Source organism: Artemia franciscana, chromosome 10, assembly GCF_032884065.1.
Source record: "Artemia franciscana chromosome 10, ASM3288406v1, whole genome shotgun sequence".
Taxonomy (NCBI): domain Eukaryota; kingdom Metazoa; phylum Arthropoda; class Branchiopoda; order Anostraca; family Artemiidae; genus Artemia; species Artemia franciscana.
Window position 1 is genome coordinate 44,882,001 of NC_088872.1, and position 25,891 is coordinate 44,907,891.

The window sequence follows — 25,891 nt, forward strand, 5'->3', positions numbered from 1 at the left end:
ATCTTCTTGACAATTTTGTTAGAAAAGTTGAATATCAGAGGGCTTTTTACCCGCTCCATTCATCCTGTGATGTTAAGTAATGAAAATTCAGGGGGAGGGAGACAAAATATAATTTCGAAATCTAGGGGCGACAGGCATTTTTGTAAAAAAAACTAAAAAAAAACATTTTCCAATGAAAATAAACTCATAAAGGTATTCTTGAGAATGTAGGAGGAGGGGGCACTTTTTCCCTCTGATACCCCCCGCAATTGCTGCCACTGCATTCATTTCATTAAGTGGCAAAAAAAGTTCAAACCACAAATGGAATGAACTCAAGAGTTAAAAGTTAAGCGCAAATTAGGAGAAAAGTAAAATATCAAAACAGTTAAACGGCAGATAAGGGACAAACAACTTGATATTTTACAAATTTTTTCCACATTACTGCGTGAATCGTAATTAAGGTAAATTAATTTAGGAGGAAATTAAGGAAAAAGGTAGAAGTTTCAAGCTGAAGATTACTAAGTTCAAGACAAATTTCGAGGATAAGCTAAATGCTTGTCATAAAAGAAGAAAATGAGTTTGACACAAACTCACAAAACTGACGGGTAGGTTCGGGCATATATACATTGTGGGGGGTTTTGACCCCTTGCCCTCCGTCTAATCTTTGATTTCCGATTTCTTCTATACTTCATAATTTGACTTGGTATAAATCGTCTATTTTAGATTTGTCTTTAGTTTGCCATTGTTACTTCAAAAAATTTATAATTTCAAGGTCAGATCATGAAAACTTTTCTTCTAAATGTACCGATTTCAAATTTCGTTTATTTTCTGTTAAAAAGGTCACTGATTCTTGTTTATTTGTTTTTTTTTCCTGGGATGATTTTCCTCGTCAAATGAGTGATCATAGAATACCGGAAAAGAGCTCCCTCGTTCGAAAATTTCAAGTTCTATTGCCATTTAAGGAGCAAAATATGTTGCACCGTATCAGAGTACCTACTTCTGAAGTTTTGTTCCTCGAAACAAAAATTGTAGTCTAAAAAAAGCCAACATGCTATCAAACGAAAAATGTCCTATAAGCTTTTGAGAGGTATGGCTATTGGATATGAATAGGAAACGGACACTGACACTAGCAATATACTTAGAGATGCGACAACTAAAGAATTACACTTGGTTGGGAAAATAAATCATGAGATATTTAATATACCTCAAAGGTTGCCTCCCAATGTTAAGATTGATATAAAGCTACAACTTGCTCCGTCCAATTTTATTTTACGAAAATTAGTTGGCACTGCACCCGATGTAACAGTCTCTCTCACCTCTGCGATACTTCATGTACGAAAATAACTAGTTACAAGTTCTGTTGTTTTGACAATCGAAAAATTAAGAGCTAGTGGAAATAATAGCAAATTGTTCTTCCTCGTACAATCACGAATCAACGACATATTGCTAAGGGGTACATGTACCTATACTGATGCCCAATGTTCTAAAATTGAAAACATCCAAAAAAGAGCAATAAAAATTATACTGGGGACGTCCTATACTACTTACGATGAAAATTTGGCTAGACTTGAACTTACTACAATGGAATCTCGACGTCACATCCTTACCATGAACTTTGGGCACAAGTGCCTTAGTTCTGATTATCATCGACGTCTTCTTCCCCCCTTCAAAGGAAATCCCCCAATCCTTCCTAATACAAGACTTAATGCTCGTAGAGCTCCAAATACCCAACTTGACTTGTGTCGCCAAATGTTGACCATGAGGTACAAAAACTCTTCTGTTCCCTATTTTGTTTCGCATTTTAATAATTGATTTAACTTTGTAACTATGTCTATCCCTTAACATTTGCTTTAAAATTGTAATTGTTCTGACGTGCTTATGCTCGCTTGCGTGCTATTTTAGCCAATAAATCATGTTCTATTCTATTATCATTGGAGAAATTGCTTCAAAACTTGCTTTGGCTTCTGTAAGAAGTGCCAGTTCTGTTGGATCATGGACAAATTCTCAGCATAAATTTGAAATGTTTGGACTTTCATGCCTTGTATGTAAAGTAAATTGAACTCTACAATTTATCATTTGATAAATCCTACAGGACCTTATATGAATTGACAATACAATCCCTAGATCAAGATTCTCAATTATTTGAAAATGGTATAACCGGAGAAATGTTTGCAAAAACTCATGGTGTCTTTGTATTGGATTTGTCCGATACTCAAGATAGGATTATTGTAGGAACGGGAACAGTACGTTTAGAATGTACCTTTGCCGAAGCATTTGAAGAGAGCTTTGTATTAATGTCGCGAAATCAGTTTGAAACCTATTGGGAAATTACCTCTGGTGGCAGTGTTCTATTAGATTGGGCACCATAAACACAAATCAAATAATCAATGTATGCAATTTACATCCTTACATGTCTAAATACAAATCCTATTGCATACCCTGGGATTTCCTCGAGCATATTCAAAGCGTTAACAATACCTTTATCATTGTTAACAGTAGCCCATCACTAAAAAAACATCAACTGTAAAGAAGGGGCATAGGCTATGCGTCTTTCAAACGGCAAAGAATATTGGATATTTTTATCCTCTTGGCCTACCATATGCATTCTACGCGCTTCACATTAAAAACTTTCTTGAGCAAACTAGAAAATCTACCATTCAAAATTGGAAGCGAGTACAAAATTTATCAACCAAAAGCTGTGGTTTTCATGCAATATTATATTTTGTTTTTCGATGTTACGGATATACTTACAGTGAATTTCTTAGTATTTATGGTGAAAATCCTCGATTGAACGACTTTCCAATTGAAAATATCCTTTCATGCCTGTATAATATAAATTTCAGTGCCCTAAGAGTGAATTGGTTTAAAAACGTTTGTAAATTTCTTTATTAACAAAACTTGTATGTACAAAACAATGTGTCCTTTAGATTGTTTCTTCCACGTATAGGTAATCATCGGAAACGATGAGTGGCGGAAGCTCGTCAGGATTCAACTTGTATTCGTCTTGGCATGCTAAGTCAGGGTCACATTTTCTGCAATATAATATAATTTTATTTTTATTATATCTCTTCATCAAGTCAATAATACTATTTTGATTCATATTATAAAATTTACATGTTTCAATTTGCTTATTTGAAGCAATGTTGCACACAAAATTCTTATATGAAGAATCACTTTCTGTAACAGCCAAATAAAAGTCTATTGGTTTATAATCATAGTAGCCTGTATGTTCACAGCAATGTCGTAAAAAAACACACTCTCTTATTATTCCAGGAATTGAAGCATAGATCAGGTTCTTCTTCCCAAAACACTTTAAAACCACGACGATACCAGTCTCTTGAAAATAAACTGAAATCACGTTTAGGGTTTATTTGCAATCATGCCAGGGTAGGTATTTCCTCATTGATCACATTTATCATAGTGACAGTTGAAGCATGGGAAACCTCTCACAGGATGATTAGCTGCCAAATGTATACAAACATAATGGACATGTGTAAAATATTTTTCGATTTTGACTGTCTCAATCCAAAAAAAAAAACTGACTGGGAAAATGAAAGGCTTGTAGGAGGAATGACATCACAAAACATGTTTAGACAAGATTTTTCGAGTTAGTTCGCGTTGCCTTGCAAAATGGCCGTCTAGGTAGTGGGTAAAAGCAAAATCACCATACCATTTTTTTTTGTTTCAATTAATATATCAATAAATTGAGTAAATGCATCTGGGCCACCACGTAATAGTTTCGTACAACAGTCCAAAGAGGGACACTCATTTCCCATTATACCGTTAAGCATTCTTTGAGAAAATATTTTCCTTCGAGGAGATAATTCAGCGTTTTTAAGAGCTGCGGGTTATGCCTGCCTCATTAAGCATCATTAAGCATCACAAAGCAGACGAGTGTCCTGTCATATATATGATCATTTCCGTTTGCTTTAAGGTTTAACGTTACTCTCTACTTTCATTTGAAATAGCTTGTTTTTCTGCATACAATCCCCATTATAACTTAATTGCAGGATTTGTTGCAATATATTGTGGAATATTCTTTGCAGGTTGTCAATTTGCTTCTGATTACCCTGTGTATCATTGATTTCGCCTGGGCTGTGGACAGTGAGAGTGCTGGTAGACTTCCGGTTTTCCCTGCTGATATCTACACACCTTTGATAAAATGTGCAACTCTGGTAAGAAATGCATAAAGAAGATATATTCTATTTTATTTTTACATCTTAACCTCCTTTTTCTTATGAGGTCAACGAAAATAAAAGAATTAAATGCTATTAATAAATCTTATTGTCCAACATTATTGCTTTTAATAAATACAAAAATCTAAGTAAAATAAAAAAAAACGAGGATAAATTAGATTAAAAAAGTAAATCCTTCCATGAAAAGTAATGTGCAAATTTAACATTAAAACGAGCAATAATTTGCTTAATTAAGGTGTCAAACCTAAAAAGAAGAGAAATTACTATAAAGGAAGAAATGCCACCTTTCAAACTTAAATTACAAAGACAAATGAAGTCGAATCTAAAATAAACACAAATTGCCACAAATATAGAGGGCACTAACTAGCTCCTTTTTTTGTGTTTCTGTCGCTCTGTTACTTTTACCTGCCTTTTTTGAAACAAACTTGCGAGTCGGAGATTTTTTTGTAGGAAAAAGAATGTTTTAACCTGAATTTTTGCGACCTATTTCCGATTTGGAGAAGTGTTTTTTTATCCTTTTTTGAGTGGGGAGGTCAAACTGGGTAACCCTCTTGTCAATTTTAACATCCATGCCCCCTTTTCCTCCTAGGGTCAACGAAAGCAAAGGTCTTCCAGTGCATTATATTACGTCTTCTAACATAGTTTTATTCCCGGCCGTCTTTTTTTTTTGGAATCCCAGCCTTTTGAATCTTTTTTTTGTTGTTGTCAGCAACTTCTGTTTTTTTTTTTTTTTTTTTTTTTTTTTTTTTTTTTTTTTTTTTTTTTTTTTTTTTTTAAGTGAAAGTATAAGGAAATACTTGTTTTTCCCTGATTAGCCCCAAGTTGTCAAGATTCACAAATTATTCCCTCTCCGACCTCTTCCCATTTATAATGCTTTGCATTATTTTTCATTAATGACAGATACCTAACGTCATATAAATGAGGATTTTGTCGTAAACCAAGAACTTTTTATTTTTGTTTTGCCCGATTTTCGGAGAAAACTAGATAATGTCTTATTTTTTTTCAGTTTACAGGATTGTGTCATAAAGCTATAATCGTGCTGCAGTAACTTCGAAACTATAAAGCTATCGTGTTTATGAATACTAACTACAAAGATACGAAAGAACCACCCCTATATTAATTTTATAATTATAGCTACAATAAAGCTAGAAAGAAACACCGAGAAGCAACTATAATGATGTAAGCTTACGAAACTTGTAGCTTCCAGAGCCAAAGGATTTTTTTTAGTTTTAAATAATGCCCGTCTAAAATTATGAGCTTTTTACTTCGAAAGCTTCTAAAGTAATGCGAGAATAACTTTTTCCTTTTGTTTTTTTTTGAAAAGCAAATACTTCGTTTTGGTTTCTTTTAGTAAATCTTCTTTTGTTTAAAATAATGCCCGTCTAAAATCATGACCTTCTTACTTCGAAAGTTTCAAAAGTAGCGCGAGAATAGCATTCTTCCTTTCGTATTATGAAATTTAAAAAAAATAAAGATTTTTATTTCAAATAAAGATTTTTAAAAATCTTTGTTTGACATGGCTGTTGTTTTCGATATTCACTCTGTAATTGAGCTCGTCGTTTGAAGAAAGAATTCCACAAAAATTGAAGAATAAATTTATAGCCTTTTTGTAAGGTTATCTATCGTGACATGAAAAACTATTATCCTGAAAGTGAACAATGATTATCCAAGAAAAGGTTACCCATAACACGAAATTGACAAACAAACTCTGATAGCCCTTCTGTGCTATTTTTGGGATTCCGCCAGGCATACGAGACCTTGCATGACACGATACTGTTAAATACAATGATGGCAAATAATTCGAAATATTTAATTTTTTTTTGCAAGCCTGTGTTTTGTTTTTCTTGTCAGGGATTTCGTTCGTATCGGAACTCGTAATCGTTCGTAATCAATTGTAATGTTTAGTTACATGTTCCATTAACTTTTGTCTTTTAAAATATGTCGTAACCAATACAACAGCGTTGACTTGGTTAAAAACAATAGCTCACGTAATTTATTTTTATTTTTCCCCGGTCTCATCATATAGAACAGATCATCGTAAAAAGTTAAGGGAGGGTTTATTTGATTTAAAAGTAAATATTTAGTGCTTTTTTAAATAGTCGAAGTAAATTGGAGAGTGATCGACTTCCATTTAAGCCAGCTTAGCCCCGCAAGATATCGGATTAAATATCCTCGATTGCTCTTCTTTAGGAAGTCTATACCTGGCTCAAAGACTCAGATATTGTGCATTGCCCATTTTATATGGACTAGAAGCAGTGTCGTCTTCCTAGAACGATAAGACCTTGAAGAAAAGGCGGCGCAATGGATATAGGCAGTGTTACTTGAGTGATCTCAATTTACACGAATTAGCATGATTAATGCTCTTTTTGACTCCCCTGCCAGACAATTACCCAATGCCCGTATGTTAAGACAGCCATGACCAATGACACTTACTCCCGCCATTTACCCGTGCCATTTAACCAAACACTTGCAAAACTATAGGTTCTATGACTATCTTAGCTCAAGGACTATCTACCTTAATTCTTCTGTCCTAGGAATAACACATGGACGGATAATAGATAGACATATCTATTAACAAATGAACTAAGATCATTTTTATACAATCCTAATAAAGGGGGTTAATGCCAGATTTGTCTCTCACTCAATTTGACTATCTGTCTTAGCTGTTTCTACAATTAGCCAATGGATTGACGCCCACAACTATTCGATTTTAATTCAAAATCAACGGCGAACATGTTCGCTGCTTTTTCCTTCTTTTAAAAATCTTCGGATTAAAAATTCCATCTCGGATGAACTTTGTCTTTTTTTATCTTGTACTTGCTAATATATTACTAGACAAGTTTGGACATGTTTTTAAGAGACTATTTTTGATGAGTAATGATGACTTGTTACTAGCACTTTTACGAATTCGAAACAATTTGAAGCAAAGAGAAAAAATATCACCCTGTTTCCTTTTACCTGTATACCTGTTTACTTGTTTACTCGAAATAAGGTGCATTTGACGAAACTAGTGGTTTGAGGGAGAGGGGGAAGAGAAGGGTCTAAGATAGATGTAGAGTTGGTGTTACGTCTTGTGTATTCGACACTACTGAAACCAAAATAGTCATATTTATATACGAACCAATTTGTGTAATAGAATTTCTTACCTGTATAAAGAAGGCTTTTATATATAACACAAATGTGGAAAAGGAGGGGAGGGGGTTCGCTACGTTCATGATGTTACTTCACGGCGGAGACATATCTACATCCTTGAATACCGTTTAAAAGTTAACCCAACTTATTTTAAAGAAGGAAGTTATATTTATCGCTAATCGAATTTCCCGAAAAGGCCAAAAATATCCACGTAGATTACAAGGTTTTGTTAAAAAGGATTGAAAAAACTGTCAGTTTGAAAATTTTTATTACTGATACCTGTCGCTAAAATGCTGCATGAGTTATTTAGTGAAACTCGTCGATAATAATCTTCTTATGTAAATTGAATATTTTTCCTTTTCTTTCACTCTCTTCCAACTCTTCAGAGAAGGTCTTTCAGTTGCGACGTAGATTCTGGAATTTTATCTTTTATTATCCTGCATTTGTTGAGGTTTTGCCTGATAGGTTTTCGTGATTATCCAGTTTCATTGACTAATTCCTAATTTCCAAGCATAACAATAGGTAGAACAATGGTATTTTTTTTTATATAAGACAGTGGAATGGAATTTTAAATGCATATTGCTACCCTATATCTAGGTCTTCGTTGCTATTTATTTAATTTCCTATCACTGGTACAACTTCTATAAAGTCAGAACTAAGAAGATACCAAAAAAAAAAAAAAAAAAAAAAAAAAACGCCGTGTCATTATACTATGGATGAATTCTTTTTTTTATGTCAATAATTAATAAAATTTTAGTCATATTAGCCACTACAACAGCACATGATTTGTCCTAATGTAATGTAATCGGATTAATGACGCTTCTTGATTACTGAGGTCCCTGCAGTTTGTTGGTACAGCCACTTTCGATATCTGGGTTCCGTGTTACCAAGCTAAGGTCAAACCCACTGCGGCACCACTGGACTCGGTACATGATTTGTTCGTCCGAGCAGTGTTTTTTTTTTTTTTTTTTAAATAGGACCATTGATTTTTATTCAAACTTTTATTTCTTGGTAAATGTTAAAATTTATGTATAGTATACTACGATTATGAAATTATTTCATTTTGCTGTTTCATGGCTAAAATTCTGGTATATAATAAAATGGTGTTCTTTTACGAGATTACAATATAAACATAATAATGGTACGAAGTGTAAAATGATGATGGTAATATCAGGAACGACGGTCAAATTGTTCATTTTAGTGACATTAACGGTAGAGTCAACGATGTCATGGATAACGGTGATATTTACGATTTAAGTGACAGTGATTTGAAGACGGTTGATGCAGGGGTCGTTGCATTTAAATTTATCCTCAGTATTATCATTGTCTTCCATGTTGTTATTCTGAAACATCGTCGATCTTTTCTGAACTGTCGCTGGTATCGTTGTCAGCATTTTTGTCGTAATCATCATCAAACCTCACAAGCAAAAATTGTCATCATTGTCCAAGGCATGAAGATCACCGATGTATCTCGAAGTCCGCTATTAAGGCACAGCCACTTGAAAATTGGAATTGTTGCCCTGGAGGCCAGAAGAAAGATTGGTCGATGATAAAAAAGGAAGTAGAAACGCTTGGAGACTTCCACCTCTTCGGCTGGCATTAGGATAGCTATTTTCTATACCAGGCCGAAGCCGTTGCACATGGCCTTTTCTTATGGGGGAATTACTGGTGGAATTATGGATGCCGGACAAGGCGGAGTAACATTTAGTTCCCGTCAAAAGTAAGTTAGTGCTTTCTCCATGGCCAATCGCACCTTGACGGGTTGTTCAGTAACAGGATTTTGCGTAACATTGGTTAAGTTTTCCCAGTTTGAATTTTGTGTTAAATTTTGTTTGGGTTGAATTTTGTGTTTATCGAATTTTGCCAGTTAAATCTTGAGGGATGATTTTTTGACTTTTTGGGACAAATCATAACATTTGGCTAGAAGATGATTTACGAGAGAGTTGGTTTGTTTTAATGAGGATAAACAAACAAAAAGAAAGGGGTTAAGTTTTGCCGGTTTGAATTTTGCTCGGGTTTGTGTTTTTTTTCTCTTTTTTTTCCTTTTTTTTTAGTGTTGTGGAATGCTGTGGAGTTTTGCGGAAGGAATTTTGCGTGGGTTGAGTTTATAGGACACACATTATGATACTCATATTTGGCTAGAAGACTGTTTATGAGTGATCTAGTTTTAATACTGATTTCCAAGGAATTAACTAAGATAAAGAAGTACAAAATTAGATATCAATCAGTTAATATGTTCACAATTAAAAAAAAAGAGGTAGACTATTTGGAGACCATGTCTCCAGAGTCCCCTTGCCTCAAGGTGAAGGATGAAGGAAAATACCTTCATTTCCTTATCCAAGTTAAGATTTTGTATTCAAGCGAAGAAAATTACTGTGTTTTATTTAATGAAATTTGAGAAGTCTCAGTAACCTTATTTTATAGGCTGGGAAACGGCAGGAATGGGATAATATGGTGAAAAAAGAACAACATTGTTTTGGAACCTTTGAAATGACAAAGATCAAAGTTTATGGTGGAAATGGACACTGGCTATTTACGGACATATTCTTAAAAAATTGATAAAAGTGGAGTCCAATATTCCAATATTCTTTTCACTGTTATTCTCAATATGAGTGTTATATTCTCCTTTGGAAGGTTCACGCACGTTTACTGAATTTTTACTTCCTGTAGATTGTTCTCTATAATAACTCAGTAAGGACACCCCTTCTTTCGTCATTAGATTTATTTCGTTTTTTTAAATAGGATTATGTCGATAAATATAGCAATAACAAAGTTTGCTTTTTACGTCCTTATACCTATGAAGGACTACATATTTGGAGCAACTTAGGGAAACAAAGCATTTAAAGACTTAGAACTTAAGTTTCTGATTCCAAAATATCCAATGACCTTAAAAATAATTTAGAAGGAGTAAGTTAGTCTAGTCTGTGCTTCCCTTAAAAATTCAATTATATTTTTGAGTCATTATAGCACCGGTAATATTGTAAACTGTTGTCATTTGCTTCAATAGGTACTCTCCCTTGTTCTACTCATAGCAGGGAAGCGACGAGGCATAAGGTCTTCTGGAGTTCTATTTATTTTCTGGCTTCTTCTCTCCATATGTGGTGCAGTTACCTATCGTACCCAAATTATGAGAGCCACCGATCCGGTAAGTTTATTTTTAATAGTTATTTTTGAATGTATTTAACATTCTTGGTGTAACCTTTAAAATATGATTTTCTTTGTTATCTCTTGCTAATATGGTAAGGAAGTACTTGCTAGATCATATTACTTTTAAAATATGTGTGTCGAACAGGATTGAACCCTTTTAAATATTCGGTGGCCTTCTTCAGAAATTCTATAATATTGTCAGTGCTTAGCTAAAGAACAAGAGCTAAGAGCTTATATGGCACTTGTGACGAAGTCGGAAGAGCCAAGAGCTCATATGGCATGAGCTCTAGCAAAATTCTAAGAATCAATAGATTGATTTAAAAGGAAAATCAGAGGCTTAATGCCGGTCAGGATTTAAAATAAGAGCTCTGAGACACGAGATCCTTCTAAATATCAAAATTCATTAAAATCCGATCCCCCACTCGTAAGTTAAAAGTACCTCATTTTTTCAAATTTTTCCTCTCCCTTCAGCCCCCCAGGTGGTCGAATAAGGGAAAACGACTTAATCAAGTCAATTCGTACAGTTCCCTGACACGCCTACCAATTTGTCGTCCTAGCACGTCCAGAAGCACCGAACTTACCAAAGCACTGAACCCCCCTAACTCCCCCAAAGACAGTGGATCCAGTCCGGTTACGTCAATCTCGTATCTACGACATATGCTTATTCTACCCACCAAGTTTCATCCCGATCTCTCCACTCAAAGTGTTTTCCAGGATTTCCGGTTTCCCCCTCCAACTCCCCCCAATGTCACCAGATCTGGTCGAGATTTAAAATAAGAGCTCTGAGTCATGAGTTCCTTCTAAATATCAAATTTCATTAAGATCCGGTTACCTGTTCTTAAGTTAAAAATATCTCAATTTTTCCGAATTAATAACCCCCCAACTCCCCGAAAGAGAGCGGATTCAGTCCGGTTATATCAATCACGTATCCAGGACTTGTGTTTATTCTTCCCATCTAGTTTCATCCCGATCTCTCCACTCTAAGTGTTTTCCAAGATTTCCCGTGTCCCCCTCCAACTCCCCCAATATCACCGGATACGGTCGGGATTTAAAATAAGAGCTCTGAGACACGAGGTCCTTGTAAATATTAAATTTCATTAAGATCCGATCACCCATTCGTAAGTTCAAAATACCGTATTTTTTCAGTTTTTCCTCTCCCTCCAGTCCCCCAGATGGTCGAATTGGGGAAACGACTGTTATTAAGTGAATTTTTGCAGGTCCGTGACACGCCTACCAATTTTCATCGTCCTAGCACGTCCAGAAGCACCGAACTCGCCAAAGCACTGGAAATTCCTCCCAACTCCCCCAAAGATAGCGGATCCGTTCCAATTATGTCAATCATGTATCTAGAACTTCTGCTTATTCTTCCGATCAAGTTTCATCCCAATCTCTCCGCTCTAAGCGTTTTCCAAGATTTTAGGTTTCCCTTTCCAACTCCCCCCAATGTCACCGGATCCGGTCGGGGTTTACAATAAGAGCTCTGAGACACGATATCCTTCTAAATATCAAATTTCATTAAGATCTGATCACCCGTTCGTAAGTTAAAAATACCTCATTTTTTCTAATTTTTCCGAATTAACCGTCACCCTACTCCAGATGATAGAATCGGGGAAACGACTATTTGTAATTTAATAAGGTCTGGTCCCTGATATGCCTGCCACATTTCATCGTCCTAGCTTATCTGGAAGTGCCTAAACTAGCAAAACCGGGACGGACAGAATTTGTGATCGCTTTATGTCACTTGGTAAAGACCAAGTGCCATAAAAAGCCCTGCTCAATTAGAGGATGAGGCAAAGTTTAGCCCTCACTCGCCTTATAGAACTCCAAAGAAAATATCAAGTGTAGCCTTGTTTTGTCACTTTTTCGAGTGTTAGCTGGAAAATATTCGCAACGGTTACCTGTTGAGGTATTATTTAATTTTAAAAGGTTTGTCACACCTCCTTTAGAGAATCGAGCGCTAAAAATTTCTTCAATTAAGAATTTTAAATTTTGAAAGAATTTGATAGAATCATACTAAAATTTAAACACGAGTACAATTTTATTTTTCCTTTGTACTTCCACGTGGCCGTGCTTCATTTTTTGGCACTTCTCGGTAAAACTGTTGGAACCAAATATATAAATATCAGGTTGCATAAATGTGTATGATGTAGTGGTACATATATTCTAAATCGTTCAAATTCTACCTGTAATTCTGCATAGTTACACGTTAAATTATTATTTTGTTTTCTGGTTAGCCAACCTGAGCTCTGATCAAATAACTGCGTATTACTCACGTGATTAATTTTAGATGGTTTTTGCCTAGTCTATTTGCAATAGTATGTTACCATTTTTCTTGGCCTCAAATTTTTTCCTTGGCCTTTTTGCTTTGAACAAAATAATCGTATTGAATTTCTCTGGCATAGTTTCCGACTTTTTCTGTCACATTCATTAACCATAAAAGTTTTTTTTTTAGTCTTAGAAATGATTTTCCTAGTTTGTTTTACAAATACGAGACACAAAGTCGTGAAAAAATTACTACTATATAGAAATAAGCAGAACTTTCTTTGAAAAAGAATAATATTCATTTTATGTGTATGTAAATATACCTATATGTATTATTTTTCACTCATACATGTATATGTTTTTTTCATGTATACATATATATATATATATATATATATATATATATATATATATATATATATATATATATATATATATATATATATATATACATATATATTATATATATATATATAATATATATATATATATATATATATATATATATATATATATATATATATATATACATATATATATATATATATATATATATATATATATATATATATATATATATATATATATATATATATATATATATATATATAAAATAAACCGTTTCAGAAATATTTATACTATGAGATGTTGTCCTTTCTCCTATGAACCGTTCAATTAATCGATTCCTATTGATTTGGGTAAATCTAAGATTATGCATTGTTTGTATTTATATTTGTTAATGTTGTCTAAGAAACTTATTAGATTTGTATCGGCTTGTTAGTTCTATAAAAATTTGTTATTTAATGAAGGTTAAGCACTGTCGAATTTTCTATTTGGGTTTCATGTTTTTTAAACAATAAAGAAGTAACAGGGACGTAAATATTTGACAATCGAAAACATTGTTTCACGTATATTCAAATCTTCTTTGGATTGGGAAGAAAGGGAAGGGAGTATTAGAAAATATTTTCTTGCGGGGATGGTCCAGGCCATACGCAAAATAGAATGTATTTCTTAGCAATAGTTTTCTAGGAGTAGGGGACTCTTTTGAGAGAGCTGTGGTGACCCCCACCCCCTGTGGGTGCAAGCATCGTTAAGAACATATTATACACGAATCGATTGTATTAATCGTACACGGCAAATCTTGCGTCATATCTAATGTTTCTGGATATTTTTTTAGGTTGAGTCGGTGAACACGTTCACGTTCACAACCTATATGATTTACTACCCACTTGTCATTTTCATGTTGTTCCTCAACTGCTTCTCCGATGCCCCGCCTACTTATGAGGCCAGTGAGCTCAAATCAGAGGTAAGTTCTTCTTCATTATTAGCGAAAGAGACTAGAAAACAAAACTACCATTATGGATTGAATCTGAATTTTAATTTAGTATAACTGAATGAAATCTTCCGATGGTATGCAGACCTAGGCGTTAGGCCGCACTTGACCCACTAGCACTTACATTCCAGCCAGGAAAGCTTTTTGAAAAGAGTGTATAGCAACATAAATATAATCTTTTCCTTAGGAATAAATACACGCGTGAGCTTGGTGGATGATGAATATCATAAGCTTATAAATTGTCAAATTGTCATCTATGATTAGTTTTTTTTTCGTATCAGTTTAGCTGTTGGCCACTTAGAAAGGAAACATGCTAAACAATAAAAATATTACCATTAAATTCCTTATGATTTTCAAATATCGTGTTCGATTTTTTGACTATGAACCCCATCCCTCCTCTTATGGTTTCATATATAGCCCTGATAATTTATTTCCCCGTTGACCGGATCTTGTGGTAAACGTGGGTACTTTGTTAAAATAGCTTTCTGCATTCTGAACCTGATGATTTTCAGTTTTGCTTGTAATTGATTGCAATATTGGATAAACTTTTTATATTTGAGTTTATTTAAAAAAATTGGATCAGAATGGAAGAAAACAGGATAGTGTGACTTATAAAAACTTGCATATTATAAAAAAGGATTTTTTTTATGTTTTTTTATTTTTTTTTATATTCCAAGGGCTATTCAGAAAAAATGAGGGGGATTGGGATGCATTGTCAGAATATCGACCATGATATTGTAAAACAGCATAAAAATAAGGAATCTAACGGTACTACTTTTATTTGTTTAGCATATCCTCTTTAGGAATGGCCAACCCCTAAACTGACGCCGTTTTTTAGTGATGAAGTAAAATGAAAATCCATCATTCTTCTTGTCTTTTTCCTTCCAGTCATGACTTTCATCTTTATATTTTGTTCGTTCCTGTCATTTCAAATAAAACATGTACGACTTTGATAAATTAATATTATCATAAGCTGATAAACGGTCATCTATGTCTTTTCTTTCCTTTTATTTTAAAGAAAAAAGTGCTCGAAATGAAAATCCACTATTCTTACTATCCTTGTATATTTGCTTCTTTGGCTGCTTTTGTACAATTCATTTCAAAAGTATGGAAGAACATCCATTTTGATTCAATCTTTGGAGGAAATTTACTTGAAGATGTTAACGAAAAAGAAAGAAAAATATTTGTACTGATCAATTTTCCATGAAAGTTAAAAAATTTGTAATAAGCAATAAAAGTTTGAAAATCGATTGCCAGCCTATCCAGTAACGGGTTTTGTCCAAGAGTACTTAGAGTTGTTTAAGATTTTGTACAGGAAAGAGAGTAAAGTATACTAGTGTATTCATAGATGGCCTATATGAAAAAAAGCACACAATTGAATCTGCTTTTCTTTACACTGACAGGGATAGAAAAAGATATCTAACTGTATTTCTTTTCGTTCTGAATGCGTGTTCATTCTTTTTTATTTCACATATGTTGTCTGCTTGGTAATGGGACATTGAGGTTTATACAAAGCAATATTTAGGGGGGGGGAGGTAGGTCTGTAAAACTGAAGGGACGGGTAAAATAATCGCAATATAAATGAAAACTAAAGCAAGAAATACGGGAAAGTAGAAAAAACACGAATTTTTTTGGTGCGAGGGAAGGGGCACCCTTTTTGTTTGTTTGTTTAATTTTATTTTTCCATGCAGGCTAATTTTTTGAACGACTGGCTTATAAGCGTACCAGAACCTTTATACTGACTCAAAATCTTAACTCAGTAACTCATATTCGTAACTCACTCAGGATCCTAACTCATTACCTCATATTCTGATCTCATTAACTCGTATTCCTAACTCATAAACTGATATTCTTAGCTCACTCAGAATTATAACTCATTAACCCATATCCTAACTCACTCAGAATTATAACTCATAAACTCATATTTCTAACTCACCCAGAATCCCAACCCATATTCCTAACTCGCTCAGAATTATAATAATAATAATAATAATAATATTTATTACCCACAAACATACAAAAGTATAAACAGTGGAGTACAGAGAAAAAATTAATAAACAAAGCAAAAACAAAAGTACACGTAACTCAACAGTGGCAAGCACAACAAAGCTAATATAACAAAGAAAAACAGTATAATAAAATAGACTAACAGATCAGTAGAACAGACGAAGTAAAGCTGCATTGATTACTAGAAATATTTACAAACACAGTATAGACCGCCGCTCACAAGAGAAAATATTACTAAACTAGAAAGATAACTTATAAAAAGGAGAAGATTATGGCACCATACAGTGAATTATTCTATGTCCGATCAGAGAGATCGGACATAGTGAGAAAGCCGATTTTGGACGGCCAAGTATGGATCGATAATGCAATATCTTTCACTAATCCAAGAGTTTCTAGTCCAGGGTGGTAGGCCTAACAAGAACTTACAAAAACGATAAAAGCATGATTGGATGGTACGTTTATTCCGATCGGTTAATAGAGCCTAAAACGGGGAAAGACCAATGACGTGCGGCTGCACCAGCACATTGAAAAGCCTTGCTCTGATATTTCTATTATAATTTGTCTTGGCAGATATGAGTAGACCATAAGATTTGTGGATCTTGCTGGCTAAATGTTCAACTAGCAATGATCTTGTAGATTTCACATCACAACCGATTGGGAGCCCGAGGTTAACTAAACTAGGCGCTGGTCTCACGACACTATTTCCAAGTCGGATATCAGGAACGTCATCTGAGCTTTGACAGTTGAAAACAACAATTTTGCTCTTACTTTCGTTAAAAGACAGGTTTATTTCGGAATAAGCGTTGCTTAGAACATCAAAGTTCTTTTCTATCATCCCAAAAGAACAGCTCAAATTCAGTATATCATCGGCATAATTGAACAGTGATATATCTCTACCTCTAAACACAAGACTCATCTCAACATCTTTTTGTGATTCTATAACACTATTATTATAAAGGGAAGGGGAAGAAACTGCCCCTTGCCGGATACCTTTTTCTACAGGAACTACTACAGCCAAAATTTGTGGACCATCAATCATCGGGACTTTAATTCTAACCTTCTGTTTCTTATATAAATTTCTGAGTGGTAGGACGATTGGTCTGTCAAGGCCACGTTTGAGCGCACACGACAGTATCTGAGCATGGAAGCCAGAATCGAACGCTCGGCGTACATCATGACTAGGTGCTATTACCCTTTCCCTTGTCTGGTCACACTCTAAAAGTACATTACAAATGATATGTTGAACATGTTCCCTACTAACAGATTGTTTAAAACCAAATTGATTATCAGGGCTTTAAAAAACTCTACATAGCTCATTAATAAAAAGAAGCTAAAAAATTTTGCAAAGAACTGGGGTAACTGTTATGGGGCGGTGAGAGCCGCATTGAGCAGGGTCTTTTCCTTTTTTAATACCGGGGTGACAACCCCAACACAAAAGGAATCTGGCACTAAACCGCAAGTGAAGATCATCTGGTATAACAGAGTGAGATGCTCAAGGACCCTTTGGCTGCCATGAGCTAAATGCATGCCACAAACTTGGTCAATGCCTCGCGAGAACTTCTTCTTTGCTTTAACTATCGCCGCCCGAACATCAGAAACAGTTACCACAAACCCGAGTGAACGCGATGCTTCACTTAACAAGAGATCAAGGTTATCTTCATATTTCGACACAAGCTGAGCGTCGGGTGCTGCAAATTCTATTTTGTAATAACTATTCCACTGTTCTTCTGTGGGCCAGAGGCTGGGACCGTCGCAATCACTTCTTTTTTTCCTTCTAAGGAAATTCCACACGGCATTTGGGTCACTTTTCAGCGTGTTACTATTTTCGTCCAGAATGGTAGCATTGTGCTTCGGCAGGCATTTGGCAAACTTTCTTTTCAGATAAATCCGCAGCGTATTCACAGCACCTGACCGGGGCTTTCCTATATCCATCCACATTTTGTGCCAAAACTTAGAAGCATGACAAAGTCGAGCTAGGAGTGGGTTTTCTTTCCAGCGTGGAAATTCAGTACCAATGCGAACCCTGCGTTGTGGTACCGCGGCACTTTCAGCAACTCTCAAAGCATGGATTATTTCCATGCAGTATACATTTAAATAAACCTGTTTCTCAGTGGTTTCTAGATTGGGATTCGTTTGTAGAAGGTGGTAGGGTACCTTGATCCTTCCCAGAATTTCATCTCAAACAGGCTGGTATATGTCTATATTTTCCTGACTTTGCTGAGACCTATGCTTGGCTGTATAGTTGTATCGAAAGAACAGGATACGGGTAAGTGATCGGAAATGTTGATGGTTGTGTTCACATACGCAGAGAGGAGAGGCAATTTCGTTTGCTTGGTTTGAAGAAAGAAATCAAGAGCCGAGGTTGCTCCTGAACTATGGATATATGTAAAATCAAGATCGTTAAAAAGAACCTCAAGACCGGTGAGGGCATTTAGGAAGATTTGTGAACGTGGATTTGTACCAGACAGATTACAGCTCATGTCCCCCGCTAGTATAACGTTATAGTCCGTGTTGTTTTGAACCACTAACTGAACTTGCTAATTTTTTGCAAGCAATACTGAACTTGTTTTCAGACTTATGGTCTCGGTAGTCAGTTGGCATGTACATAGAGTAAATGACATTTGACCGCAACATAATTGTCAGAAGACGAGTGAAGAGTCGGTAGAAGTTCCGCTCGGGTGAGTAACGCTATACCAACGGATGGCCTACCTTTTCCTCTTTGACTGGTTATCGCTGAAACCCCAAATACTTTCAACCATCCGTTCAGTGAAAAAATGTCCAGACATTCATTGGAGAGAAAGTGTTCTTGTATACACAATACGTCACATGACTCCATTAGGCGATACAGAAAAGGCCTTTTATTAATAACCCCACCATTTATGTTCCAAGTAGTTATCCTTAAAGTTCGATTGTTCATTTCTTAAGCAGTTGATTCTGTGCTTCTTGACATTTATACGAATAACAGGGGTGGTCGGAGGAGCCACAGAGAGCGCATTTCATGACAAGTTGACACGGGTTTTCTTTGGAGTCTGGTGGTCACCAGCGCATTTAGAGCATCTCGGGGAAGCTTTACAGTTATTTGCAGTATGACCGTAGCATTGGCACTTGTAGCACTGGGTAGGCAAAAACTTGTACTCAGTTATGGGTAGACGCTCGTAACCAATAACAAGAGGATTCTCAGTGGCATATCTTAGGTGGTCACGTGACTCAAACTTTAATCGAAAAGACCTAGCACTTTTAGATGTTCCGTCAGGCACTCGGCGTACTGTACCAAAAAAGGCAGGACTCTTCATCTTAGCATTAATAGATTGGTCTGCTTTGCTTAATGCGTCTACCAGAGTATTTGCGGCACCCTTGTCCGACAGAACTACTTGCCATGTATCCTTCTTAGGCCTCAAAACAACTATGCTTGAACATGCATAGTTTGAACAAGCATCCAAGTATACTATGGATACAAGTTGTATCCAGGAAATCTTTTCGAGCGTCAGGATTATTCAAGTTTTTAGGTGGATTTATGACAATAACTGAGTAGGACGGTTTTGCGGGTGGGGGAGGTTTCATTTCAGGAACAGTTTGCACGACTGATCTTGTTTTATGGTGCTCAGCTTAGCTTTTAAATTCCATGTAGAGTTCATTAACCTTTCGAGTTAGCGTAGATGTTGTCTCCCCTGGCACACATGGAACCTGATCTGGCTCGAAAATCAGATACTGAAGTAGGCTTATCTTTTTCTCGTCACAAAGACCAAAAGCTCGAACCATATCGCTCACATTCTCAGTCACTTTGGGGCGCTCAATTACCATAGTAATAAAAGCGTCAGCCCACAAAATCTTCTTTGCTTCAATTAACGTCTCTCCTTTGTAAAAATCGTAAGTAATTTTCACGATATTATCAGCTAAACAACCTGCATTTCTAGCCCGTGAAATGAAATTCAACACGGGATTCAAGACAAGTCTTACATCTGGCATCATCCGGTGAAATGATCAAATTTTATCAAAGTTCGTGGACGTGGCCAAAATAGTTGTCAGTAAGGGCAAGAGCAAATCAGGTAGCAATATTCACAAGATGTGCTCACGGCAAAGACTAAATGAAGACTTAACAAGATAATCTTGAATTCTTCTTTAATTCTTGAGGTAGACAGAAACTGTGGGAAGTGCAAAACTCAAATCACCTGCTCCCAGCAGTTTAAGGATTAAAATCCAGCCAGTACCAATGCGGTCTCTTGATCGTTTGATATTACTCTCTTCTGCACAGACTATATCCGGAAGTACGCGAAAAACGGCTAAACTAGCGTATTCTATGGTGTTAACGTTTGGCAACTGCGCACTTGTACCAACTTTATAAATTCGGAAGAAGAAGAAACTCTTGGATTTATTTTGTTTCACTTTTTGTTATTTTTTTATTTTTGTTTCACATTCCTTATTCACTCAGAATCATTTACGCTCTTTAATGCTGCGTAAAATCAGTTGGGTTGTGGCCTGGGCAGTGGGACCAGGCTTGTACAGAGAAATCCATTTTGAAGGGGAGAGGTGCATTGTTCATAGTGAATATTTACCATTGTACAATTAGTTAAGATTTATGATCCTTTTGCAAGATTTGGCACATAATTTTCTCAAGTCATACAGTTTCAATGTTTCAAGAATCTAGGTTTCAAATTTTGTCATCTTTTCATTGGTAAGATTCAGATTTGTCAATCTACCGAGTTAAATTTTGAAGTTCGCTAGTATTTTTAAGATCGAAAAACAGGTCAATAATTGGCTGAAAAGTATCAAAAATGGAAATATATTTTTGGAAAAATATATTTTTTCCAAAAATATAATATGGAAAAATAATATATGCATGGAAAAATATATTTTTGGAAAAGTCTCGGTATTATCAAGATTATCTCTCGGTGAATGAATAGGTCTAAAACCAAACGAATCCGTTGATAAAAATGTCTTTTCGGTTATAGATGCAGCCGTAGGTTTGTCGTAAAGTGGTATACTCCAGAGGGGGCTATGTGTTGTAAAAAGTTGTAGCTTCTGTTCTCTTTTACATTCTTTACTGGCCAAAATACAACGTCTACTAACTTATGTTTCTGATAGTCTCATGTCTAAGCTTCATCAGTAATATTTGTTTCTTTTTTTGTTTTAATAAAAAAGTTTCGTCTGTTCAATTTGATCTAGGAAAAAACAAAGAAAGAAAGATGTTGATAGTATTTTATTTTTTTAGGTTTTCTTGAAACTTGTCTTATATTAACATCTATTTTTGATTCTGTACTAATCAAAGTATGTGTATATTAATTTTATATTTTTTAAAGAAACCGTCTCCCGAACTTGGAGCTTCTTTCGTATCAATGTTGACATTCTCGTGGTTCGATAAGTTGGCTATTCTTGGCTATAGAAGATCACTGGAAGTAAAAGATTTATGGGATCTTAAGCCAGAAGACCGTTCGTCTTCTGTTGTGCCTCGCTGGGACAAGTTTTGGAATAAAGCTGTTAGTAAAGCTCTGAAAAATAGGTAATAGGCTATTTAATAATTTTACTACTTTTATATTGCATTGGCTAAGTAAGCCTATACATTGGTATACTTTAGATAAGGCAGAATTGAAACTTGTCGATTCGGGGATCATTCATAGCCGGCCAATCATAAATCATTTTACAATCTTACGTAGCTTACACTGCGGATGCCAACACGGGACAGCTATTGATGCATATAAAAGTTTCATGGGGAGAAGGAGTGGGGGAATTCTAAATAATTTTTCAGGAGGATGTCTGAAACTGATAAAAAGTACATTTTTGGGTGTAAATTTCCCTAAGTGCATTAGAAAATCCTTTGGATTTTTGGAATCCTTTGGATTTCGTCATTGCCGGTTTGCCTCGATATGTTTTTCGATGTTTAACACATCGATATGTGTGTCGATTTTTTTTTTTTCGGAGCAACGGCTGTCAACCTTATTCTTGTGCTACAAAGTAGGTCATCTAAATCTTTTGTTGTTGTTGTTGTTGTTGCTAGATCCTGAATAGTAGCTAGTCATACATTTTTTTTGCCAGTCATGAATAGTAACCGGAACGATGAAAAAAAGGATCTTAAGGCAGGATTAAATCTAGCGTCTTCTTATCATGCATTTATGTATTATGAGACTTTTCTTAAGAAATTTTAATTGGCATTGATATGAACCAAGCAGCTCAGTTTGACCATGTTGTCAAAAGTTCACAACAATTTATCATCATCTAACCTCTTGAAAAACACCTCTTCAAAGCTTTACCCACCCCTGATACATTCCTTCGTTAATTCTTCCTTAATTCTTTTTCATTACGAGTTGTCCAGTAACCATATTTTGTATACTCTGAGTTTTGTGTACGCTAAAATTTGCTTGGGTTAATTTTGTGCTGGTTGAATCCTAAACGAAGACTAACTGCTGGTTTTGATTTCAATACGTTCGTCTTCCAATCAAAATTTCTTAATTTTATTTATGTGCTTGGGTATGGAGAAAATCTTTTAGTGTATTTTAGAATGAAATTAGCCAAATTTTCTTCAAAAACGTTATTCAGTATTGAAAGGCGATTTTGCTATTGTATTGATCCGTATTTCCATAGTTCATACTGATTGTACAAAGTTAACAGTAGAACAAACGGTTTAATGCTAAACTCTCAAAAATTCGAAAAACAGACTTGGTCAGGTTGGCTTCTGATAGACTTGTTCATGACCCCCTCCTCAAGTGGCGTAAATGACGGTTTTTTTTTTATTAGACTTGTGGCCATTATATTAGGGAGTATAAACAGACTTGATGAAAAATTATGTTATATGTATTGTTTTCGGTCTCCTAAGAAAAATTGCAGTAATAATAAAATAAATATTTTTTGGAATATCAAAACTTTCAGTTATGTTCTTCTACTAAATCGATTCGTAGAATCAACGCGTTACACCACTAGCCCGATTTTAAACAAAGTGTTCGATATGTAATCTTTTCGACCAAGAGAAACTGCATTTACATTTCTTTTATTTAGAACGGCTGATTTGGTAAATCCAATAATAAGGTTTGTATTTTAGTGCATTACTTAATTAATAACAAGTCGTTTAATTCTTTTTTTGGTTTGTATCTGAAGCCAAACTGCGAAATTTTATATATGTGAAATTCTTACATGAAGTTTCGTATAAGCGAAACTTCATACACAGAAATTTGATATATGAAAAATCATACATTGTGAAACTTAATAGACGAAAAATCAGGCGCAGATATTCAGATAACTTACTAAAACATAATTTTCAATTAACTGATGTGATTTTCAATTATAATTACATGTGCAGTTTTTTTGCAACCGAGCGAAGATAGTCAATGGTGGGTAAAGTTCCATACTGAAGTTATCTGAACGCTATAGTTACAGCACACACGCTTTTTGGTTAATTGTTAAACAAAGTGTGTATAACAAATAATACATGTAATGACAGTGATAATATAAAAATTGTTTCTTTTGGTTTTGGTTAATAAAAAAATGACTTCGTATTCTAACGTGCTACTTGGATGAATTACCTGGTGCTAAAGGACATAAATAATTTCTCTCGTTTTATCAGGATTCTGGTGTTGGGTGATGTTATACGACAAACAAGTTCCACTTTTTTGACAATAATTTAGATAACTCAGTGTTATTTGTTAAAAACTGAAAAAAAAATAAATAGTATAAAATGTGTTCCAGCCTACCACTCACCTGAATTTCTGTATCAGCAGAAGCTATTATATTATTATAACAGGAGAAGTATTATATCAAATTTCACTCTTTAGAATTATAATATATATCAAATTTGGTACATTATATTTTTTAAAGCCATTTATATCTTAAGCATTTATATTGTTTAGATTTATATAGATTTTATGTAAGAAGAAAAAAAAAGAAATTAAAAATCTAGATTATTCTCTGCGGGATGTATTGCTAGCATGATATATATTTATGACAGAAAGCGACCAGTATAGGTGTGTCTTGCTCAGTTGCTGTAAATTTAGCAAAAGTCTTTTGTAAAAAAAAGAACTCAATTTGGCTTATGGAGTGTTTTAAGATGGAGGAGGATTTGCTAGATGTTCTCCTGAAAAATTACCTATGACTTGTTTTGGATACCAGACAGACTGGCCGTATCTCAATTAGAAAGCCTTACGAAAAATGTGGTTATATTCCGCTCTCTCGGGCTACAATGAAAGAAATCTTGAGATGGCTAGGACACGTTCAACGGAGGAAAGATAACCGGTTGCCTCCCTCTAAATAGTGTTCCCTCCATCCCTCTAATTAGTGTTGCAAGTATAATTCAAGATTTTGCAGCCCTTTATATATATATATATATATATATATATATATATATATATATATATATATATATATATATATATATATATCTATATATTTTTTTTTATTACAATAATATAAATTTAATTTAAATAACTACTCTAACTTTGATCAACCATTTTCAATGTCTAGGAGCTCATACTTTTTCTTTTTCAAGTGCCGAAACAACTGATAAAGCAGAATTCAGCAAATCCAAGGAAAACGTGGAAATAAAAAGAGCACCAAAAAAGAAACAAATTTCTATTTTGCCTACGCTAGTGAAGACATTTGGTTGGACATTCCTCTCCGGGTCTGTACTCAAATTGGTTCAAGATATGCTTACTTTCATCAGTCCTCAGCTGCTTAGGTAAGCCAAATTACTTTGAATTATTGTTGTTTTAATGGTAAGCTGCCTTTTTTGATAAGCGGTACACTGAAAGTGTTCCACTCTCGTGAGAGCTTGCGCCTTTCATAATGATATTTATTCACTATAATAACTTTAAGCTAAAATGTGCATAAAAAAAAAAAAAAAATCAAAATAAAACCATTAAGAGCAAAAATTCAAAGTACCCAGTACTACTTCAAGATGTCTTTCTGTTACTGGATTGAAATTCTTCTAAAGTAAAAGTCCAAGGGTATTCTTTCTATTTAGTCTAGAATAGTTTGTAACTCCCGAGTTGTCCTGCTAGGGGGGAAGAACGCGACAATGAAATTGATGCTCCTTATATTGACTGTGTTATGCCTAAAGGTGGACTTTGTTATGTCACAACGCCCAATTGGCTATAGCTATTTTTTTCTTTCCAACTATTAATGGGAGTGAATGATTTATGTTTGTGTATCTTCTTTTGATGAGTAGATACTACGTGAGCCTGAGCATTTAGACTAACAGACCATGTTTAAAGATGGGATAAGGTATTGAACTAAAGAAGAATTTATTGTAATTAGTTGAAGCTGGTACAACAATGCCCTTAGACTGTAACATACCGTATTAAGACTGTTAGACAAAATCGTTTATAAGGAAGGGATAAGCTATTGAACTAAAGAAAAATATACTCTGATTAGCCAAAGCTTGCGTAAGAATGCGCTTAGTCTGAGACTGACTGTTCAAAGAGCGCTAGTCAGGATTGTTTATAAGGAAGGAATGAGCTAATGAGGTAAAGAAGGATATACCCTGATGATTTAAAGATTGTGTGACAATTCATTTTCTCTTGGCACCAGTGGCATAATTTCGTAAAAATCCTGTAGGGGGGGGGGGGGGCAAGTTGGTGCCAATTTTCCCAAATAAAGTGAAAAGGACAGTGAAAATGAAAAATGAGCCATATAGTACCATAAAGGCAAATGTGTATTAACGGAAACTAACCCGTTTCTCTGGATGCTTGAATTATGCACGCTTATCTTAGTTTTGACAAGATTTTTGAAGAAACTAAATTTCAGCTGGTTGGGGGGGGGGGGGGCAAGCTGGGTCCGAAAGGAGAGGACAAGCTGGGGTCTGGAGAGGGCAGTTGCCCTCTGCCCTTTAGCAAATTACGCCCCTGTTTGGTGC

At 35.0% G+C, this 25,891-nt stretch overlaps 1 protein-coding gene across 2 annotated transcripts in view; it reads left to right on the top strand.

Moving 5' to 3' along the window:
- The window catches only part of LOC136032240 (multidrug resistance-associated protein 1-like), an 81,253-nt gene that overhangs the window by 34,124 nt on the left and 21,238 nt on the right, over positions 1 to 25,891 (top strand). For both annotated transcript variants that reach the window (XM_065712472.1, XM_065712471.1), the window contains exons 4-8: positions 4,026 to 4,154; positions 10,315 to 10,452; positions 13,894 to 14,022; positions 21,354 to 21,553; positions 24,527 to 24,715. In XM_065712472.1, the coding sequence (XP_065568544.1) occupies positions 4,026 to 4,154; positions 10,315 to 10,452; positions 13,894 to 14,022; positions 21,354 to 21,553; positions 24,527 to 24,715 (785 nt within the window). The remainder of the gene's footprint in view (positions 1 to 4,025; positions 4,155 to 10,314; positions 10,453 to 13,893; positions 14,023 to 21,353; positions 21,554 to 24,526; positions 24,716 to 25,891) is intronic.